The sequence below is a fragment of the Capsicum annuum genome, chromosome 5 (genome assembly GCF_002878395.1).
Source record: "Capsicum annuum cultivar UCD-10X-F1 chromosome 5, UCD10Xv1.1, whole genome shotgun sequence".
Lineage (NCBI taxonomy): Eukaryota > Viridiplantae > Streptophyta > Magnoliopsida > Solanales > Solanaceae > Capsicum > Capsicum annuum.
In genome coordinates this window covers 158248375-158268607 of record NC_061115.1, presented here as the reverse complement: position 1 = coordinate 158268607, position 20233 = coordinate 158248375, and the positions used below count along the sequence as shown (strand labels likewise).

Below are 20233 nucleotides of genomic sequence, written 5' to 3'. Positions count from 1 at the left end.
TAATAAATTATAAGAGTCCGGAACCAAAATAGGTCATGTTTTTAAAAAAAGTATAACAATATGTCATGTTTTTAAAATGGCACAAAAATATGCCTTATGCACTTTTTACTTAACTGCAGATCAACAAACGGAGTTAACTTTTTTGGAAAGTGCATAACTCATAAAAATTGTGAGTTATCCATTTTGTTTTAACCTAACTCACAAAAAATGTGAGTTATCCATTTTATTTTAACATCACTCACAAAAAATGTGAGTTATATCAAAACAAAATGGCTCACAACAAATGTGAGCTATATGTTACACAATAAACCTTCCCCGATCTTCTATTTGTTTGACATATAACTCACAAAAAATATAACATATAATATAACATATGACATAATAAATAGATAAAAAATCGTTGAAAAACATATAATATTCATAATAACACAAATTAAGAGAAATTACCGGTCACTTTCATTCAAAGTTTCGTTCAAATCAGGTATTGAGAATTATGTTGACATGTTACTCGACATGATGTATTAGAGAGCATTCATGTCAAAAAAAGTATTATACTGAGTTAAATGAGAATTAACAATACTTGTTGGATCATCAAATTGCGTACGTATATTTGTCTGTATCGGAGATTGTGCAGGACGATTTTTATGCTCCTTCTTAACATAAACTTGAAAAATGTTCAGCTTTATTTGACTAGCATAGTCACAAGGAGCCATCAAAAATTCAGTCAACGACTCACCGTCACTAATAATTCATTCTCCATAATTTACCATTTTTTGTGATGAGAAGGAATTTGGATACTGTTCGACTATAAATAAATCAAAATCATCACTTTTTATTTTCATTCTTCTAAAAATTAATTCTACAAATGCTCTGTAACCAATTGAAATTGGATACTTCGCGTTGGACTTGGGGGACTTACTCTAATATATTGTATTTATCTTGTGAATAATTTTGCCATCCCAAAAAATTACAACTTTAACACGTTCAGAATTCATTCTTTAAGATTTGATAAGATAAATTGAGTTTGAACAAAATTGAAAAAAAAAATTGAAGTTGAAGAAGAAGAATTCAATATAAAGAAGAAGAATTTGAAAAAGTTATATAAAGAAAGAATGTATACGGCTATTTAAATAGGAGAATTTGAAAATTGTATAACTCACTTTTTTGTGAGTTATGTTAAAATAAAATAAATAAATCATGCTTTTTGTGAGTTATATACACAAGTCACGGTTTTTGTGAGTTATATACACAACTCAAGTTTTTTGTGTGTTATCTACACAACTCACGTTTTTGTGAGTTATATACACAACTTACTTTTTTATGTGTTATATACACAACTCACATTTTTTATGAGCTATATACACAACTCACATTTTTTGTGAGTTATACATAACTCACATTTTTTGTGAGTTATAGTAGTTGAAGACGTTGTTACTATGATGGTGGAGATGGTTGTTAGTAGATATATATTGTAATGATGGTAGCGGTTGAAATGGTTCTAAAGGTGGTACACCAGTAACAATGATGGGGGTGGTGGCTGAAGAATGTGTGGAGGTTGATGATGTGTTAGTGGTAGTTGTAGGGGCGGATCTACGTGCAGGTGAGGGGGTTCACCCGAACCCCTTCAACCAAAAAATTATATTATATATATAAGGTTAAATTTGAATTATAAGGATATAATGGCTTTAATGAACCCCCTGAACACAATTAAAAGACGTAGCTCAATGATTAAGCGGGTTCATCAAAATGCTAAAGTTGCGGAGTCGATTCTCAGTTTCAACTATTTTGGTAGTTTTTTGAAAGCTTTTTTCCATTCTCACTCATGTTTCTATTTAATGAGTAATGAGCTTTGGCGTTTTTTCACTCTGACAATCGGGCCTAATTTGCAAAAATTAATTAGCCTATTTAATCAATTTGTGTTTATTTATTATTTACTTAAAAGTTGTTTATTTTCTATTTTTTCAAGTATAAATATTGAGCCTAAAATATTTTGTACACAATTTTTACATAGTTCAAATGAAAAGTATTTCAATATATATGATCTGTTTGATGCTCTCAACACTAGTTTAAAGTCGTAGCTAGATTTATATAATTTTTAAATTAATTTTAATCCCCCCACCCCAAAAAAAAACATACTATGCATATCTCTTTTTATACGTTTTATTCATGTTTATTCAAAATAGTTTCATATATTTGACTAGTTTACATAGTATACAAAAAGATAAATTTGTCAACTTTTACTGATTATTTTATCGAACTACACAGTTCGTTCTTTTAATCTATATTTTATTATTCAACAAATTAATATTGACGTTGTTCAGTATTTTTTATTTTTATTTTTATTTTTTATTGAATTCTAATTATATACTATAATATAAATAATTCAATGCTTACACAGTTTTAAGAATCTTATTTTTTGTAGGGGAATTAATTTAAAATTAAAAAAATTGAAATAAAATAAAACTGCAAAGTGAAAGTAAGAAAAAGGCACAATATTTTTTAAGAAGGGCTCGCAAAGTAAAACTAAGAAGAAATGTTAAAGGGCATGATAAGGCAGATTAAAATTTAGCAGGTGTGTACTTTGCTTTATAACATATTTTTTACTGAATTTTCTGAACAAAATTCTGAATCCGCCACTAGGTAGTTAGTAGTGGTAGTAGATATGATAGATGAGTTTTAGATAGTAGGGACTGGCTAGTAGTGGTTGATGATTGTGGTAGCGTTGGCATTGGCATTGACAACGGTAGAGGTGGTGATGACAGTGGATATAGTTAGAATAATGGAGGTGGTAGTTGTAGTGGCGACTGAAAATAGTGGTTGTTAGCGATATTGATTGTCAATAGAGGTTGTGTAATGACCCTCCCGGTCGTTTGTGGAATTTTCTCATCTTCTCTATTTTAGTGCTCTCCGTAGTTGGTACATAATTTATGACTTATGGTGATGAGTAGTACCAATTTTTTAGGTGTTTGAAAGTTTTGGGTTATTTTTTATTAGTTATTTAATTAATAAATTAATGAGTCAAAATAATAATTTAGTTACTTATGTGGTTAATATAAGGGTGAAATTAAATGGTTAGGGTTTACCATTTATAGTATTAATTACTAGCATCAGAAAGTTACAAGAAAAGGGACAGGTAATAGAGATCTCATTATTGGAGTTCGAGGAAGGGATTTCGGCTTCAGGTTTCACGTTAGCCTTCATTGTATATTAAAGTATTAATGAAAATTGAAGGTGTTATAATTTCGTCCTAATGGTCTAATAAATATTGGTAACACTTTTGTCTATATTAAAAATGAGAAGGCAGTAATACAAATAATAATTCATTAAAAAGCAGTATGGTAGTGTTTAAGAAACAACATTGAGGAATAGTACTGTTCGTCTTTATCGAATTAAGAAACAGCAGGTTAACAATTCATTTTTTGTCTTTATTAAGAGTAACAAAAAAAAAGTTTAGGCTACAGGTCATTAGCATCATATGCTGCTATTACTAGAACTAGCACCGTGTTTTTGGAATTAAAAACCAACAGTGGTTATTTTTTTTACAGTAACAACATAATGATGGTGACGCCATATTCATATTGAGGATAATGTTAAGATAGGTTGAGAAATTAATGTTTAAGCCTTGAGTTTGGCAATTATAGGCCATTGTTTTGATTGTTTCTTTAGGTCTTAAATGTTTAAGTGAGAATGTGTAAAATGGTTGTCATTAGATCTGTACTCTTATTGGAATTATCTATTTGAACAGATTTGAAACATTTGGGAGTTTTACAAAAGGGCAGGACCCTTGCACTGTAGATTTTGTTCGAGTTCTTCGGTGAGGTAGTTTATGGTTTAATTGGAGTTTAGACTCGACTTAATTGTATGTATGCTCCTAAATTGGATATTTGTTGATTGGTATTCGGACATGCTTGAAATTGTTGATGTTTGGCTTGTTGATTCATGTATAAACGTTTATTAAAAATTAACTTGATGGAACTGTCTTATGACTTTAAGTGTACTTGTAAACTTGGTACATTGTGTTGTATGCTGTGAAGTTGTGTAAATTGATATTGATAAAACTTGTTTATATTTAGGTTGGATCAAGTACCACGATGGTACGGATATGTTTATGTTGGATCGGGTACCATGCTGGTATGGATATGTATATGTTGGATCGGGTACCATACTGATGAGGATATATATATGTTGGATCGAGTATCACACCGGTACAGATATGTATATATATATGTCACGATCCATAAAAAGTATCCCATGCCCTATATAGATAATTTATTTGACCAGTTGCTGGGTGCATCCATATTCTCTAAAATTAATATCAGGTTCGGGTATCATCAGCTCAAGATTCGGCCTGACGATATTCCTAAGACTGCTTTTCGAACCAGGTATGGCCACTATGAGTTTCTTGTGATGTCTTTTGGACTGACTAATGCCCCAGCTGCTTTTATGAGTTTAATGAATGGGATATTTAAACCCTACTTGGATTCTTTTGTGATTTTCTTTATTGATGATATTCTGGTTTACTCTAAGAGTAAAGAGGAGCATGAAAATCACTAAAGGATTGTTTTGGGTTTGTTAAAGGAGAAAAAGCTTTATGCAAAATTGTCTAAGTGTGAGTTCTGGTTGGCTTCTGTATCCTTTTTGGGACATGTGGTTTTAAAGGAAGGGGTGACGGTAGACCCTCAGAAGATTAAAGCGGTTAAGAATTGGTCTAGGCCTACTTCAGTGACGGAGATTCGTAGTTTTATTGGCTTAGCAAGTTATTACCATAGGTTCGTGAAGGGGTTTGCTTTTATTGCTACTCATATGACGCGGTTGACTCAAAAGGATGTACCATTTATTTGGTCTGATGATTGTGATGAGAGCTTTCAAAAGCTCAAGACCTTGTTGACTACCGCTCCTATTCTTGCCTTATCGGTAGAGAGTAAGTATTTTATAATTTATTGTGATGCCTCACGTTCTGGTTTAGGTATTGTGTTAATGCAAGAAAGAAATGTTATTGCTTATGCTTCGAGGCAATTGCAGCCCAATGAGAAAAATTATCCCACTCATGATTTGAAGTTAGCTGCTGTGGTTTTTGCTCTTAAAATATGGAGGCATTACTTGTATGGGGCTCGTTGTGAAGTGTTCACTAATCATCGTAGTTTGCAGTATATGTTCACGCAAAGGGATATTAATTTCAAACAGCGTAGATGGATGGAATTGCTTAAAGATTATGATATCACCATTCCCTACCATTCGGGGAAGGCTAATGTGGTCGTTGATGCATTAAGCAGGAAGTCAAAAAGTATGGGTAGTTTGGCTTATTTGAATGCTAGTAGGCGTCTGTTGGCTAGAAAGATTCAAACTTTAGCTAATAAGTTTGTTCGACTCGAGGTGACTGAGAGATAAGGAATTCTAGCTAGCATTGAGGCAAGGTCCACATTTTTTGATCAAATCAAGGCTAAATAGTTTGAGAATTCTAAGTTGAGCAAAATTCGTGATAAGGTTTTGCAGGGTGAGGCTAAGAAGGCCATTCATGATAGTGACGGTGTGTTGCAGATTAAGGGGCGAGTTTGTGTACCTCGTGTTGATAATTTGATCGCTACTATTCTAGCTGAGGCTCATTGTTTGGAGTATTTTATACATCCTGGTGCAACAAAGATGTATCGTGATTTGAGGCAACATTACTGTTGGGGTCGGATGAAGCATGACATAGTGATATTTTTGCTAATGCCAGAGTTGTCAGCAGATAAAGTACGAGCATTAAAAGCCTGGTGATACTCTTTAAAGAATGCCCATTCTTCAATGGAAATGAGAAAGGATAACTATGGATTTTGTTGTTGGTCTTCCCAAGATTATGGGAATGTATGATTCTATATGGGCTATTGTGGATAGGTTGACAAAGTCTGCACATTTCATTCCAGTTCAGGTAACTTATAATGCAGAAAAGTTGGCCAAGATTTATCTTAAGGAGATTATTCAGTTGCATGAGGTCCCACTTTCTATTATCTCGAATAGGGATACTAAATTTACCTTTCTTTTGGAAGAATTTGCATGATAAGTTGGGCATAAGGTTGGACCTTAGTACAGCTTTTCACCCCCAGACCGATGGGCAGTCTGAGCGGACGATTCAGGTGTTGGAGGATATGCTTCGTCCATGTGTGATGGATTTTGGAGGTCATTAGGATCAGTTTCTACCATTGGCTGAGTTTGCATTTAATAACAGTTTTTATTTGAGTATCCGTATGGTGCCGTTTGAGGCTTTGTATGGGAGAAGGTATAGATCTCCCATTAGGTGGTTTGATGCATTTGAGGTGAGACTATGGGGTACTGATCTATTGAGGGACTCATTAGAGAAGGTCAGATTCATTCAGGAGAAACTTATAGTGGCTCAAAGCAGACAAAAAGAGTATACGGATCATAAAGTTAGAGATATGCACTTTATAGAGGGTGAGCAAGAATTGCTCAAGGTGTCACCTATGAAGGGTGTCATGCATTTTAGGAAGCGAGGTAAGATTAGTCCTAGATATATTGAATCGTTTAAGATTATTCAGTGTGTGGGCCCGGTGGCCTATAGATTGGCATTGCCTCCGAGTTTGTCGGGAGTACACCCTGTGTTTCATGTATCTATGCTAAAGAAGTTTCATGGTAATGGTAACTACATAATTCATTAGGATTCAGTCTTGTTAGATGAAAACCTCTCTTATGAAGAGAAACCTGTTGCTATTCTTGATAGAGCTATTCGTAAGTTGAGGACTAAGGAGATTGCGTCTATGAAGGTCCAGTGGAAGAACCGTCCTATTGAGGAGGCCACTTGGGAGACCGAAGCAGACATGCATAGCAAGTATCCACATCTTTTTGCAGATTCAAATAATGTCTTATTTTCCTTTCTTGAGTTGTGTTTACTTGTTCGGGGATAATAGATTGTTTAATTGGTATCGGATGTAACGACCCTCCCGATCGTTTGTGGAATTTTCTCATCTTCTCTGTTTTAGCACTCTCCGTAGTTGGTACAGAATTTATGACTTACGGTGATGAGTAGTACCAATTTTTGAGGTGTTTGAAAGTTTTGAATATTTTTTAATAGTTATTTAATTAATAAATTAATGGGTCAAAATAATAATTTAGTTATTTATGTGGTTAATATAAGGGTGAAATTAAATGGTTAGGGTTTACCATTTATAGTATTAATTATTAGCATCAGAAAGTTACAAGAAAAGGGACAGATAATAGCGGTTTTCATTATTGAAGTTCAAGGAAGAGATTTCGGCTTCAGGTTTCAGGTTAGCCTTCGTTGTACATTAAAGTATTGATGAAAAGTGAAGGTATTATAATTTTGTCCTAATGGTCTAATAAATATCGGTAACACTTTTGTCTGTATTAAGAATAAGAAAGCAGTAATACGAATAATAATTCGTGAAGAAGCAGTATGGTAGCATGTAAGAAACAACATTGAGGAACAGTACTGTTCGTCTTTATTAAATTAAGAAATAGTAGGTTAACAATTCATTTTTTTTCTTTATTAAGAGTAATGGAAAAAAAAGAAAAAGAAAAAAAAGAAAGGTTAGGCTACAGGTCATTAGCATCATATGCTGCTATTACTGGAACAAGCACCGTGTTTTTGGAATTGAAAACCAACAGTGTTTATTTTTTTTGGCAGTAACAACGTAATGATGGTGACACTATATTCATATTGAGGATAATGTTAAGATAGGTTGAGAAATTAATGTTTAAGCCTTAAGTTTGGCAATTACAGGCCATTGTTTTGATTGTTTCTGTAGGTCTTAAATTTTTAAGTGAGAATGTGTAAAATGGTTGTCATTAGATCCATACTCTTATTGGAATTATCTATTTGAACAGATTTGAAACATTCGGGAGTTTTACGAAAGGGCAGGACCCTTGCATCGTAGATTTTGTTTGAGTTCTTCGGTGAGGTAGGTTATGGTTTAATTGGAGTTTAGACTTGACTTAATTGTGTGTATGCTCCTAAATTGGATACTTATGGATTGGTATTCGGACATGCTTGAAATTATTGATGTTTAGCTTGTTGATTTGTGTATAAACATTTATTGAAAATTTACTTGATGGAACTGTCTTATGACTTTAAGTATACTTGTAAACTTGGTATATTGTGTTGTATGTTGTGAGGTTGTGTAAATTGATATTGATAATATTTGTTTATATTTATGTTGGATCGGGTACTACGCAGGTAAGGATATGTTTATGTTGGATCGGATACCACACCGGTACGAATATATATGTTAGATCGGGTACCATGCCAGTACGGATATGTTTATGTTGGATCGGGTACCACGTCGGTACGAATATATTTATGTTGGATCGGGTACCACGCCGGTACGGATATGTATATGTTGAATCAGGTACCACATCGGTATGGATATGTATATGTTGGATCGGGTACCACGCAGGTACGGTACATGAGCATATATTGTTCCCTTCAGGTCATGACTATTTGGACAAAAATAAGTCTCATAGCATGTGTATATATACTTGTGTTGATTATGTGGATGTTTACCGTATGGTTGATACTCTTGATAGTTATGTGGCCTACTTGTGAGCACTGTTGACCTGTCATTATTGTATTGTTGCTTCATTGAGAATTTGTTATGTGATGATGCATGTCTACTTGTTTTCTTAATTATATTGTGTACATCCTATTAAGTTGGGTTGGCCTATGATGCCTACCAGTACATAGTAGTTTGTACTGATACTACCCTTTACTTTTCTTTCGTTGAGTGCAGAAAGTTTTCCAGAGGCTCAGACACGACCTCACCTCTAGAGTGAATAGTTGATCTTGATCCGAAGGGTGAGCATTCCATCTTCAGGCTACCATGGGTCATCTTAACTATTATTGTTCATCTTTCGGGCAATGAGACATTCATAATTTACTTTATTTGGAGATCTCTTCAGACATGATTTTGTTAGTAGTTCTTATATGATGACTTTCAGATCTGGGGGATTTTAATAAGTATTTTATTTGACTTCTGCATTAATAACGATTAATCCTGAATTATTATTATTATTATTATTATTATTATTATTATTATGTTGATTTTATGATATCATCATATTAATATTGACTAAGTGATTTGGTAAAGGTTCCATTTAGATGGTTCTCCCACAGGAATATTAGTGTGGGTGCCACTCATGGCCTTTTGGGTCGTGACAGGTTGTGATGGTGAAGGCAGTTGGTGGTGGATGATGGTGGTGGTGGGTAGTAGGTGGTGGTTGACAATGGAGGTGGGGGAAAAGGTGGTTAGTGGTGATGACTAAAGATTGTGGATAAAATAGTGGTGAATATTATCCATTACAAGAATACCTCTTAATGATATTAAGACTTGATTCCAGATCTGAATGATTAAGACCTATTAAGAGCTAAAATCTTAATAAAAACAAATGCACTTAATGGTCTGAAGTCATAACTCTTCAGATTCATACCTCCATTAAGTGCAAACAAATTAGGCCTTAAATATATAGATAGAGAGAGAGAGAGAGGGAGAGAGAGACGAAGACGCGTCAATGCTTAAAAAAGTCATAGAGCATTGTTTTATTAATCTCTCGATCACTTTTTTCTTTTCTTTAGTTGAGATACTTATTGATTTTTTTTGTTATATATATATATATATATATATTCGATGAAGTTCTTAATATTAATCGTTCAAATTTTAGTCCTTGTATTTTTTTAAAAACTTTTAACAGAATTGAAGTTTAACGGTAAATTTTTTTACTTGGCTTGACTTATGATTAATTCGTATTTCATCAGTAATTATTTTTCCTTAGAATGCTAAGCAATTATCAGATATAGTTTTATTTGGAGTTTATACAGGAATGTGGTTGGCATTCGAGTATACGTCAATGCGCTACCTTCACCCAAGGTAATTTGTAACTTTTTGTTTCTTATCTAAACCCCATATAGTAATCTTGTTTAATCCTTGAAATTCTTGTTTTTGATAGTTAATCAGTGGTAAATTTACCACTCATTTACATCCAAATTTGTGCACACTACTATGATTTAAAGGTATGAATGGGACAACTTTTATGTTTAAATGCACTAATTTTCAGATTTTGCAAGTATAAAGGTGATGAGAAGGAAAGAAGTAGAATTGAGCTTAAAAGAGATCAATAAGGAAAGAGAAGTGGAAAAGCTGGAAAACCCTGAGCAGAAAGTGGTCACAGTTACAGCGATCGCGGTCAGAGGCTTGCGATCATAGCCAGTCAATATTAGTTAGAACCTGCAATCACGGTAAATTCAACGCGAGTGGTACGATTGGGGTGACGCAGATTAATGTCTAGGGGCAATTCTATAATTTTATATAGCCGACCCCAAATCCATTATAAGGAAAAAAATGTTTTCCCATTTGGTATTCTAGACTTTGAAAAATTGAATTCGGAGATTTTGTAACCCTACTAATTTGGGGAAACTCTTGTGTTTGAATTTACAATTTGAATTTAGTGAGATTGAAGTTAAATTGTGGAATCTTCTTACTTTCAATCTCCATGGATGCATTGAATGGCCCTTTTGGTATATTTTTTCTTCCTAATTTCATGAGTAGCTAAATTTTCTTATCTTGGAATTATGTTGAAATAGGGTGAAAATATATATGGGTTGTGATTTATTAGTGTAGATTATTGGTCATTCATTGTGGGTTTCACTAATGCTTGCCTAATTTAGTTGGGATTTGTGGTGAAAATTCTAAATTTTTAAAATGGATTTGTGGGTGAAAACCCCAAATTCTCAAAAACTTACATCATCCTTGAAAGAGGAATGTGAGTGAACTTTTGAATCTTATATAATCTTTGAAAGAGAAATATGGGTGACAAGACAATAGTGAACAATAGTAGATGTAGTTTGTTCTCTTTTCACTGTCATAGAAATAATGGTGAGTTGAGAATTAGCTAGGTCTTGAGCATCTTAATAGAAATAGGGATGCCCAATTGAGGTATTAGGTGGATTTGATTGCCACATCTATGAGGTATCCGAAAGGGTTCACGGATGATGATCTTGAGGTTTTGTTGACAAACTAGCTTCAAGAATTCCTAACTTAGCTTTCCCATGTAGTTAATGACTAGAATATGCATTCAATTATCATGGACCCATGCATTATTTGCCCCTAGGAAAATATAATCCCAAGGCTTGTCTCATATTAAATTTCAATCACAATTGTTTCCTCTCTTTTTTATTCAAGATAGTAGATTTCTGCTAAAGTTTCGATTTACATAGTTAATGGAAAAAATAATTTAATAAGGTTTTATTATAGTCTTGGTGGACAAAATTACTTTGGTACCTGTTTCTGGTGGAAGGAGAAAGATATCTCATGAAATTAGTCAAAATGCACGCACGATTATAAAAAAAATGATATATAGTTTTTTTTTGTATTGTTTTCGCATGATTTATGTTTGTTTTTTTTAAGTTATTATTTTGGCGGGACAGGGATTGGGGATAATGAGTTTCTTTTTATAGTTTGAGTCGAGGTTCTATCGAAAATAGTCTTCCTTTCTTTTGAGGTAGAAGTAAGATCTACTATCCCGAAATTCTACTTTATGATATTACATTAAATATATTGTTGTGTTTTTGTCTAGGATATCGATCTTGGACACAAAAATCTATATGAAGTATTATTATATTCTACAATAGTTAGTAATTAGTCATGTTCCCTTTACTTCTTTTTCTTTTTTTAATCTTTCCTTATTTAGGAGATATTTTATATTGCTTTTGATTAATAGTAATCTCTCCATTCATTGTTATTTATCGCATTTAGATTTTGCAAGTCCATTAATAATAATGACATAATTATTTTACCACACAATTCCTATTAATTGATGTTTATTACTAGGTCCTAAAAAATGATTTGGAGAATAAATAATTAATGGTAGGATAAAACATGGAAAACATAATGCCTTTTACTGATATATTAAAAATGAAATCACTTTTTGCAATAATGAAAAAGTAAAAGTGAAAGGATGGAGTATTAGCATGAAAAGGTCCTACTTTCAAATGGAATTCAATGTGCAAAAGTAACATTAAATGAATTATAATTATGTTAAATTGTTCAAATAAAATGTGGAATCAATTGGACATTATAGCTCCTTAAGAAATAGAGTGAAACATGTGACTATGTGAATTTGAGGGAATGAAAGATGATAAATGAAGTTTAAAGATTATTTAAGAGGTTTAAAATATGGATAAATGAGAGACTAACAGTGTTATGAATATTTGTCAAATGCAATGTGGTTTACTGATTATAGTGAAGGTTAGAAAATCAAAGGCCTCAATACAAGTTTAAGTTATTTATTGAAACAAAAGTTAAAGGAGAAATTTATTTTTTTTAAAAAAAAAAGATAAACATGAAGGTTGACATTTGTATAATTTGCATGTAGTCATGAACTTATAATACCTTCCAACTTTTATTATTTTGAAATAGTATCTTTTACCTAAGGTTAAGTTTCATATCCATAATGACTTACTTCTTTTACCTGAAGGGTCATGTTTTCTTTTGGAACATCCCGAAAATCCAATCCATTATTAGAACCATGCTTCAAGTTCATGAAAAATCAAAAAAATCATGTTTTGATAGTTTTATAATTGATTTGGACATATATTAAGGCCTCAAATCGCTCCTACCTTGTAGATAAGCTAAAATATTTCTTAGTAATTAAATTCTTGTGAAGAAAATAACTACAGTCATCTTCAAACAAGTATAAATTTTTGTATATCAAGAACTTTTGAGCTAAAGACCCTCTAACAGATAGATGATTGAATTAGCTTTCCAACTATACCAATTTTGCCTTAATTCGATATAGAAGTAAAAAGTTATGCTCATTTTACCAAAGGGATGGCTGTCTGCCAAGGCGTGACGGATAGAGTGATGGACCTTTGTATCAGTGATGGCCCGTCATGCCAAACCATCACTCTTAAGTAGAAAGATCGAAATTTGATCTTTTTGTGATGGTTGGAGTGACGGCCAGTCACGGGAGTGACAATCCGTCACCTGTGACAGTTTTGCACGTTCATGTCATTTATAAAAGTTTTTTTGGGGTTTTTTCAACTCTTTTAACCTCAAATCAACGTCGTTTCACTCTCAAAACAACATCTATCAAGTGTGAATACTACCCTAACCTATCATAACTAAAAAATTATCAATCACAAAACTAAAAAGGACGATTTTTTTCTCCCCAAAACGAACTAGGGTTCATCAAATTCAAATTCAGTACCAAGAAATTTATCCAAGGCTTCAACATTTAGATATGTGGGATGGTCATCCATGGGTCCCTTTCACCCATGGAGCCTAAAAACCTTCTTCTAAACTAAAGTATGGATTTTTCTCTTATTATGGAGTTTTGTATGTTCAAGGTGGATTAAATTCATGTGTTTTTCTTAGTAGGTTGACTCTATTCGGGTCCAAGAACGATTCCATGATAAATTAGATTATCTTATACTTTGAGCTTTAATCTCCCATGTTATATTCAAGTGAATTTTATGATTATATTATCAAGTTATGATCTCAGTCACGTAACCATGCTGTTTTCCCATGTTCTAAAACATGCTCATGCTCAAGTTCATAATTCTCATATGTTTGATGAAATGTCTATGTTTTGAGTTTTGAACCATGATTACATACTATACTATTTCAAGTTTGATATCTTATTTCTATAATTATTCAGTGCTGGTGGGTTATGAACACCCAAACCTACGTGTTTTACATGATTTTTATTTTTCAAGTAATAAGTCAGTCAGACCATGGTTTTATTATCATATTCAGAATGTCATGTTCATACTGAGCACTTACAAGTACAATACCTTATCATATTAAACATCTAATAATACCAAAGTCCTTTAGTTAGGAGTAACACTTAGCACTGAGTAAATGTAGGGATTGTGACTACCACGTCAGTAGAGGCATGAGTCATTAGTAGTAATCCCTAGTTTCCAGACATACGGCGCCACCATAGATAATGAGGGGTCCCCCGTCAGTAAAGTCATGACACCCTCATCCTTTGGGACATCAACCTTATGGATCTATATTGTCAGTCATGTGTTGATACCCCTGGAAAGGTACCAGTACCTTTCCAATTGGGGTTACAGGCTAGACTCCATAGCTTAGATTAGGGCAAGTCGGTTGTAGTCAGCTCCTATAGTATCAGTATAGTATTCAGTGTATCTCATCTCAGTTTGCTTGACCAAGTATACTGATTTTCAGTTATTCAATTATATAGAATTCAGTCTTTCAGATTACAGATTATCTCAGAAATATGTTTATGCCTTGTATTGTATTCTCAGTTTTACGTATCCATGTTATTTTTCAAGTGTAGTACCCATGCATAATCCTCGATTCAATTTTATAGTCTATTCAGTTTTATATGAGATTTACATACAGTATTCATGTTTTACCATTTTCCAACTTCAGTTCTACTTGTTGTACAAAAGTAAAGATTTAAGTAACTAAATGTAGTGATTCGTTAGTTTATCAAATTATGTTTGTTACTCATGCTTTAAGATACTCCAGCTTCAGTTTATTTCAGTCTCTTGGTGAGTCTTTGCACTTAACATGCATTTTAAAATTATGTATGTAATCAGTTTTACTTATTGCATTCACCCCCACTTACTCAGTACATTCCAAAGTACTAATCCACATATATGTCTATGTGCTATATTATCTCATAATGTAGGTGCCAGTTGTAGCCTACACATCAGAATCAAACAGTTGTAGTTTCCAGTAGCAGGTGATGAGTTCTCCTATTTTGGGAACTCCAGTCAGTTGTAGTTCATATACTTTATTTTGATTATTTATGTGTATTGATTAGTGGTAGTTGGAGGCATGTCCTAGCTATTTATAGTTAGTATAGTAGAGGCTTCATAGATGATCAGTCAGAGTCATGAAATGTAAATTCCAGTTCTCTCTTCAGTTTTATTAGATTGTAAACTTTATCATTATTTTATTTATCCAGACTATGTCATAATTATATTTCTACACAGTAAATTTAGCTATTTTATATATTCTAAATCAGTTGCTCAAGTATCATGCCAGTTCATGGGTTAGCTTGGGATCACTTATGGTTCTAAGCACCATATTACGACTAGGGGTAGTTTCGGATCATGACAAATTTGGTATCAGAGCATAGATTCAAGTGTCCTAGGGTGTCTATGAAGTTGTGTCTAGTATAGTCTTGTGGAACGGTACAAAGATGTCTATACTTTTCTTCGAGAGTCTATAGGACATTTAAGAAATGTTTTCTTTCTTTCATGTCTTAGATCGTGTAGTAGAAGTGTTCTCTAAGGAACTTATGCAGATTCCTACGTATCTCTAATCTTGCTAACTCTGCCTTATTCTTGAGAAAACAGAAATAGCCAAGTTTAAATCCTTGTAGATAAAAGTTTTCTCAGACAGTCCCCACTAATAGTTATGGGATTACACGTAGGCTCAAAAGTATCCTATCAGTTCTTTTAAGTTTCGTTGTTTGAAATACTTTATTCATGTTCATGAAAATCATGCACTAAGCTAAAGTCAGATGTGCCCTCAGATCCCTTCCCATAATTTTCTGACAGCATATGATCTAGAGTTAGAAGCATAAACCCAGAAGTTTAGCAGCAGTAAAGTAGGGATAATGTTTATCCAGATTTAGTAGATTATGTATCCGTGGGGCAAGTTGTATGAAAGGTGGATCCATAGGCTTGAAATAGTGCACGCAAGAATTAGATTTTGTTGATTCAAAATTTGGTATTATGATGTTGGGAATATTGGCGTAATGGCAATTCTCTTGGTTTAGCAAAAAATATAAATTTAGAGGTGTGACATTAGCAGGCTGTGAAGGAAATTAGTATTGTTCATTAAAAGTCCAGGAATATCCATGTTACGTGTTAGAATCTAAGTTTAAATCTTGGATGATTGATCTAATAGAAAGAAGATATGAAGTTCTAAATGGTGTGAATTCAGAGGGAAGTACTAGCAGCGGGTTACATTTTCAAGTGTGGTCTTTCAGGGTGAGTTTATCATTCATGTGTATTGTTATATCTCAAACTCTAGAGTAAAATAGTTGCAGTTCAGTTTAGAGTTAGTAAAGGGGTCCACAAACTTAGAATGATAATTTAAAGCTAAAGGGGAGATGATAGAACAAGTAACCGAGTCAGGCTCTCAAATTCTAGTGGTGATGCCAGTGTATTATTGAACATTATTAAGGGAGGAAGATACCTGACCCATTCTTATCTCGGTGCAACTTTTTGTATTTCAGTAATTACAACATCTACTCACGCCTTACATGTCAGCTCCATGATCATCACTCATATTCATGCACTTTCAATAGAATTATGTACGTTTCCAGTTCCTATTATAAGGAGTTCCAGTTCACTCAGCAGTACGAATCATATTCCATGAATTAATAAACTCGAAACTTAGGTCATATAGCTCATGACTCATGTACTCATGCTTTACAGAATATTCAGTTCCAGGTACTCATGGTACACCCTTGACGGTCGGTGTAATTCAGATGAAGTCATGTATGTCTTCAGTTTTGATCTCATTAATGAATTTATGCTTTTGATACTCTATTCCCAAGGCCTCAGTTAAGTTTCCAAGTTACACATGGTATTCTTTCATGCTTCAGGTTCTCATGTTTTAATCTTTCAGTGACCTCTCCTTGTGAATTGATATTGGCGATAAGTAATTATTTAGATGGGAGAGAGTAAATATTTCATGTTGGGGAAAGATTTTTTGTATGTTTGTTCTAGCTAAGGCTATAAGCGTGAAGTAAAATTAAGGCAGAGCTTTTAATATGTGTCATGGTTAGTTGAAATTTTATGTGTGTTTTCTTAAGAATAGTGCAAGGAAGTTGTTATTGATAGAGGTTAAGAGAATAAGAGAAAGATGATTTTTTGGGTGTTTGCCTAGAAGTTCATATGCGGTTATAATGATAGGCTTGAATGTCATGTTGGTATATAAGTGGATGGGTGTATTGCGTGCTAGTAAATTACTAGTAAGAGATTGAATTTAGTTGTTGAAGTGGTAAGAAGAATTACTCTTGAGATAAGAAGCTATGAAACACGCATGAGGTATTGAATTCATGGTTCAAAATAGTGTTATGGTGTTATGTGCAGTGCCTTGTGATTTTGAGTTATTCTTAAACTTGGTGAGAGTATGTAGTTCAACTCAGATTTTGGCTAGAGTAGTTATATATGCCCATGTGAAAATTTTAAGTTTAATAAATGAGCATAGTATTCAAGAGGGCATATATGGTTAAGAAAGTATTTGAGAAAACTGACTAAGCTTGGAATTTAGAAGTTGCCTTGCTTAAGGCATAGTGATTGTATCCTAGATAATGTTTCATAGCCCTACATTCCATGTTACAGAGTTATAGCCATATTGCGATTCCTTGCTCAGATACCTTATTCTGATCATGCCTAAGATTCTTTACTTCTTAATGTTATTTGAACTTCTTGTAAAGAGTGTTGAAGAAATACTCAAGTTTAGTATGAACTTTCAATATGAGTTAGTCGTATAGACAATAATTTTGGTTAGCAGTCAGACAAATAAGCTCCTATAGATTTCCATCTTTCCACCTAGTTTTACTATTCAGAGTTTCATGAATATGGTTATTCCATGAGGTAATTCATTCACGTCCATGCAAGTTACGAATTCAGCTCAGTCTATGCATCATGTCTCCGGTTCATATATCTAGTCATGACTCAGTTCATAAGTTTTCAGCACATGATCTCAGTTTTCCAAGTATTTCAACTCAGACAGTGTAATATCCCTTGTACGATCTTGGTCTCGTTATCTCATGATTCATGCTTACATTGCATCAATTATCACTTCATAGTTCTATATGTATGATTGTATCATGAACATTTCAAGTGAGTTCTAAATTCTTAACATGAATCAGTTCCTTATAGTTAATAAAGTCAAATCAGCCCAAAAATTAATTTCATGATAGAAGTTTTAATATTTCAGCTCAACTATAACTTTCATAAGCAGACATGTCATGTCATGTCTACATCATTCCATGCTTCTAAAGTTTCAATAAGTTCCAACCTATCATTCAAGGATGAATGATTCAAGGGGGGGATAATATAACACCCCGAAAATCCAAGCCATTATTAGAATCATGCTTCAAGTTCATGAAAAATAAAAAAAAAAACATGTTTTGATAGTTTTATAAGTGATTTGGACATATATTAAGTCCTCAAATAGCTCCTACCTTGTAGACAAGCCAAAACATTCCTTAGCGATTAAATTCTTGTGAAGAAAATAACTATAGTCAACTTCAAACAAGCATAACTTTTAGTATACTATTAATTTTTTGTCTCAATACCCACCAACAGATATATAATTGAATTATCTTTCTAACGATATCAATTTTGCCTTTATCTGATAGCGGAGTAAAAAGTTATACCTGTTTTACCAAAGGGGTGTTTGTCTGCCAAGGCGTGATGGCCGGAGTGACGGACCGTCGCATCAGTGACGGCCCGTTGCATCAGACTGTCACCCTTAAGTAGAAAGACTGAAATTTAGTCTTTTTGTGATGGTTGGAATGACGGCCAGTCACGGGAGTGATGATCCATCACCCAAGACTTCACCCGAGATAATTCTACACTATTATGACGTTTTTAAAAGATTTTTTGGTCTTTTTCCACTCTTTTAACAAAAAAACTACATCATTTCACCCTCCAAACAACATCTATCAAGTTTAAATACTACCCTAACCTATCATGACTCAAAAATCATCAATCACAAAACAAAAAGGAGCGATTTCTTTCTCCCCAAAACCAACTAGGGTTCATCAAATTCAAGTTCAATACCAAGAAAATTATCCAACGTTTCAACATTCAGGTATGTGGGATGTTCATCCATGGGTCTCTTTCACCCATGGAGACCAAAAACCTTCTTTTAAACTAAAGTATAGATTTTTCTCTTGTTATGGAGTTTTGTATGTTTAAGATGGATTAAATTCATTTGTTTTCGTAGTAGGTTGACTTCATTCGTGTCCAAGAATGATTCCATGAGAAATTATATTATCTTATGCTATGAGATTCAATCTCCCATGTTATATTTTAGTGAATTTTATGATTATATTATCAAGTTATAATCTCAGACACGTAACCATGTTATTTTCCCATGTTTTAAGACATTCCCATGCTCAAGTTCATGATTCTCATATGTTTGATGAAATGTCTATGTTTTGAGTTTTGAACCATGATTACATACTATAGCATTTCAAGTTTTATATCGTATTTCTATAATTATTTAGTACTTTCGAGTTATGAACACCCGATACCTACATGTTTTACATGATTTCTAATTTTTAAGTAATAAGTCAGTTAGACTATGGTTTTATTATCATATTCAGAATTTCATGTTCATGTTGAGCACTTACAAGTACAGTACCATATCATGTTAAACCACTAATAATACCAAAGTCTTTTGGTTGGGAGTAACACTTAGCACAGAGTGAACATAAGGATGGTGACTCCCCCGTCAATAGAGGCATGAGTCGTTAGTAGAAGTCTCTAGGTTCCAGACCTACGATGCCACTGTAGATTATGAAGAGGGCCCCATCAATAGAGTCATGACACCCTCGTCCTTTGGAATATCAACCTTGTGGATCAACATTGTCAGTCATGCGTTGGTACTCCTTAAAATTTAAGAGGGGGTGAATTGAAACTTTCTTCTGTGAGTTAACTACTGAATCCTCACAGTCGACTCGCCTGCAGATAAATGCACTTCACAAATAGATTGGATTAAAAATTGTTAAGCATATAAATAATAGAGCATAAAGTAATAACACAAAAATTTATCCTGGTTCGGAAAACCAATGTGGTGCCTACTTCCAGTCTTTTTGGGTTTCAAAAGTTCCTTAGATCGTTGAATGTTGGGCTCGAGAAAAATGATAGGAAACAAGTTCTGAAGACTTATTTTGATCTTCAGATCTTGTGACATAGCTTCAGTTGATGTTACAAAGTTGACTCAATCCTACTCTTTATATAACAATTGTAAACTAAAAGTTATAAAGCCTTGTAAGACTAAGAATGAGACACTTTAAATTTTATCCTTGAAGTTGCGTAACCTATGTCTGTCTTCAGTCATCTTATTTTATAGTCTTCGGCTGCTATTCTTCATAAGGGAACCCAAGAGATTTTTTCTCAATCAAGGATTTGAATTGATTCCTTAATTGAGGGAGTTTGCACCTTATGGTATGTCCATATCCGATATGTTCATACATAGTGTGATTTTTCTTTCTCACA

General features: G+C 33.4%; 1 protein-coding gene across 1 annotated transcript; it reads left to right on the top strand.

Annotated features, from left to right (window-relative positions):
* The first annotated feature begins 6224 nt into the window (after positions 1-6224).
* Positions 6225-10211, top strand: LOC124898552. The gene is made up of 4 exons (XM_047412190.1): positions 6225-6489; positions 6661-6758; positions 9955-9964; positions 10063-10211. The coding sequence occupies exons 1-4, from the start codon at positions 6225-6227 to the stop codon at positions 10209-10211; spliced, it is 522 nt and encodes a 173-aa protein (XP_047268146.1).
* The last annotated feature ends 10022 nt before the right edge of the window (positions 10212-20233 follow it).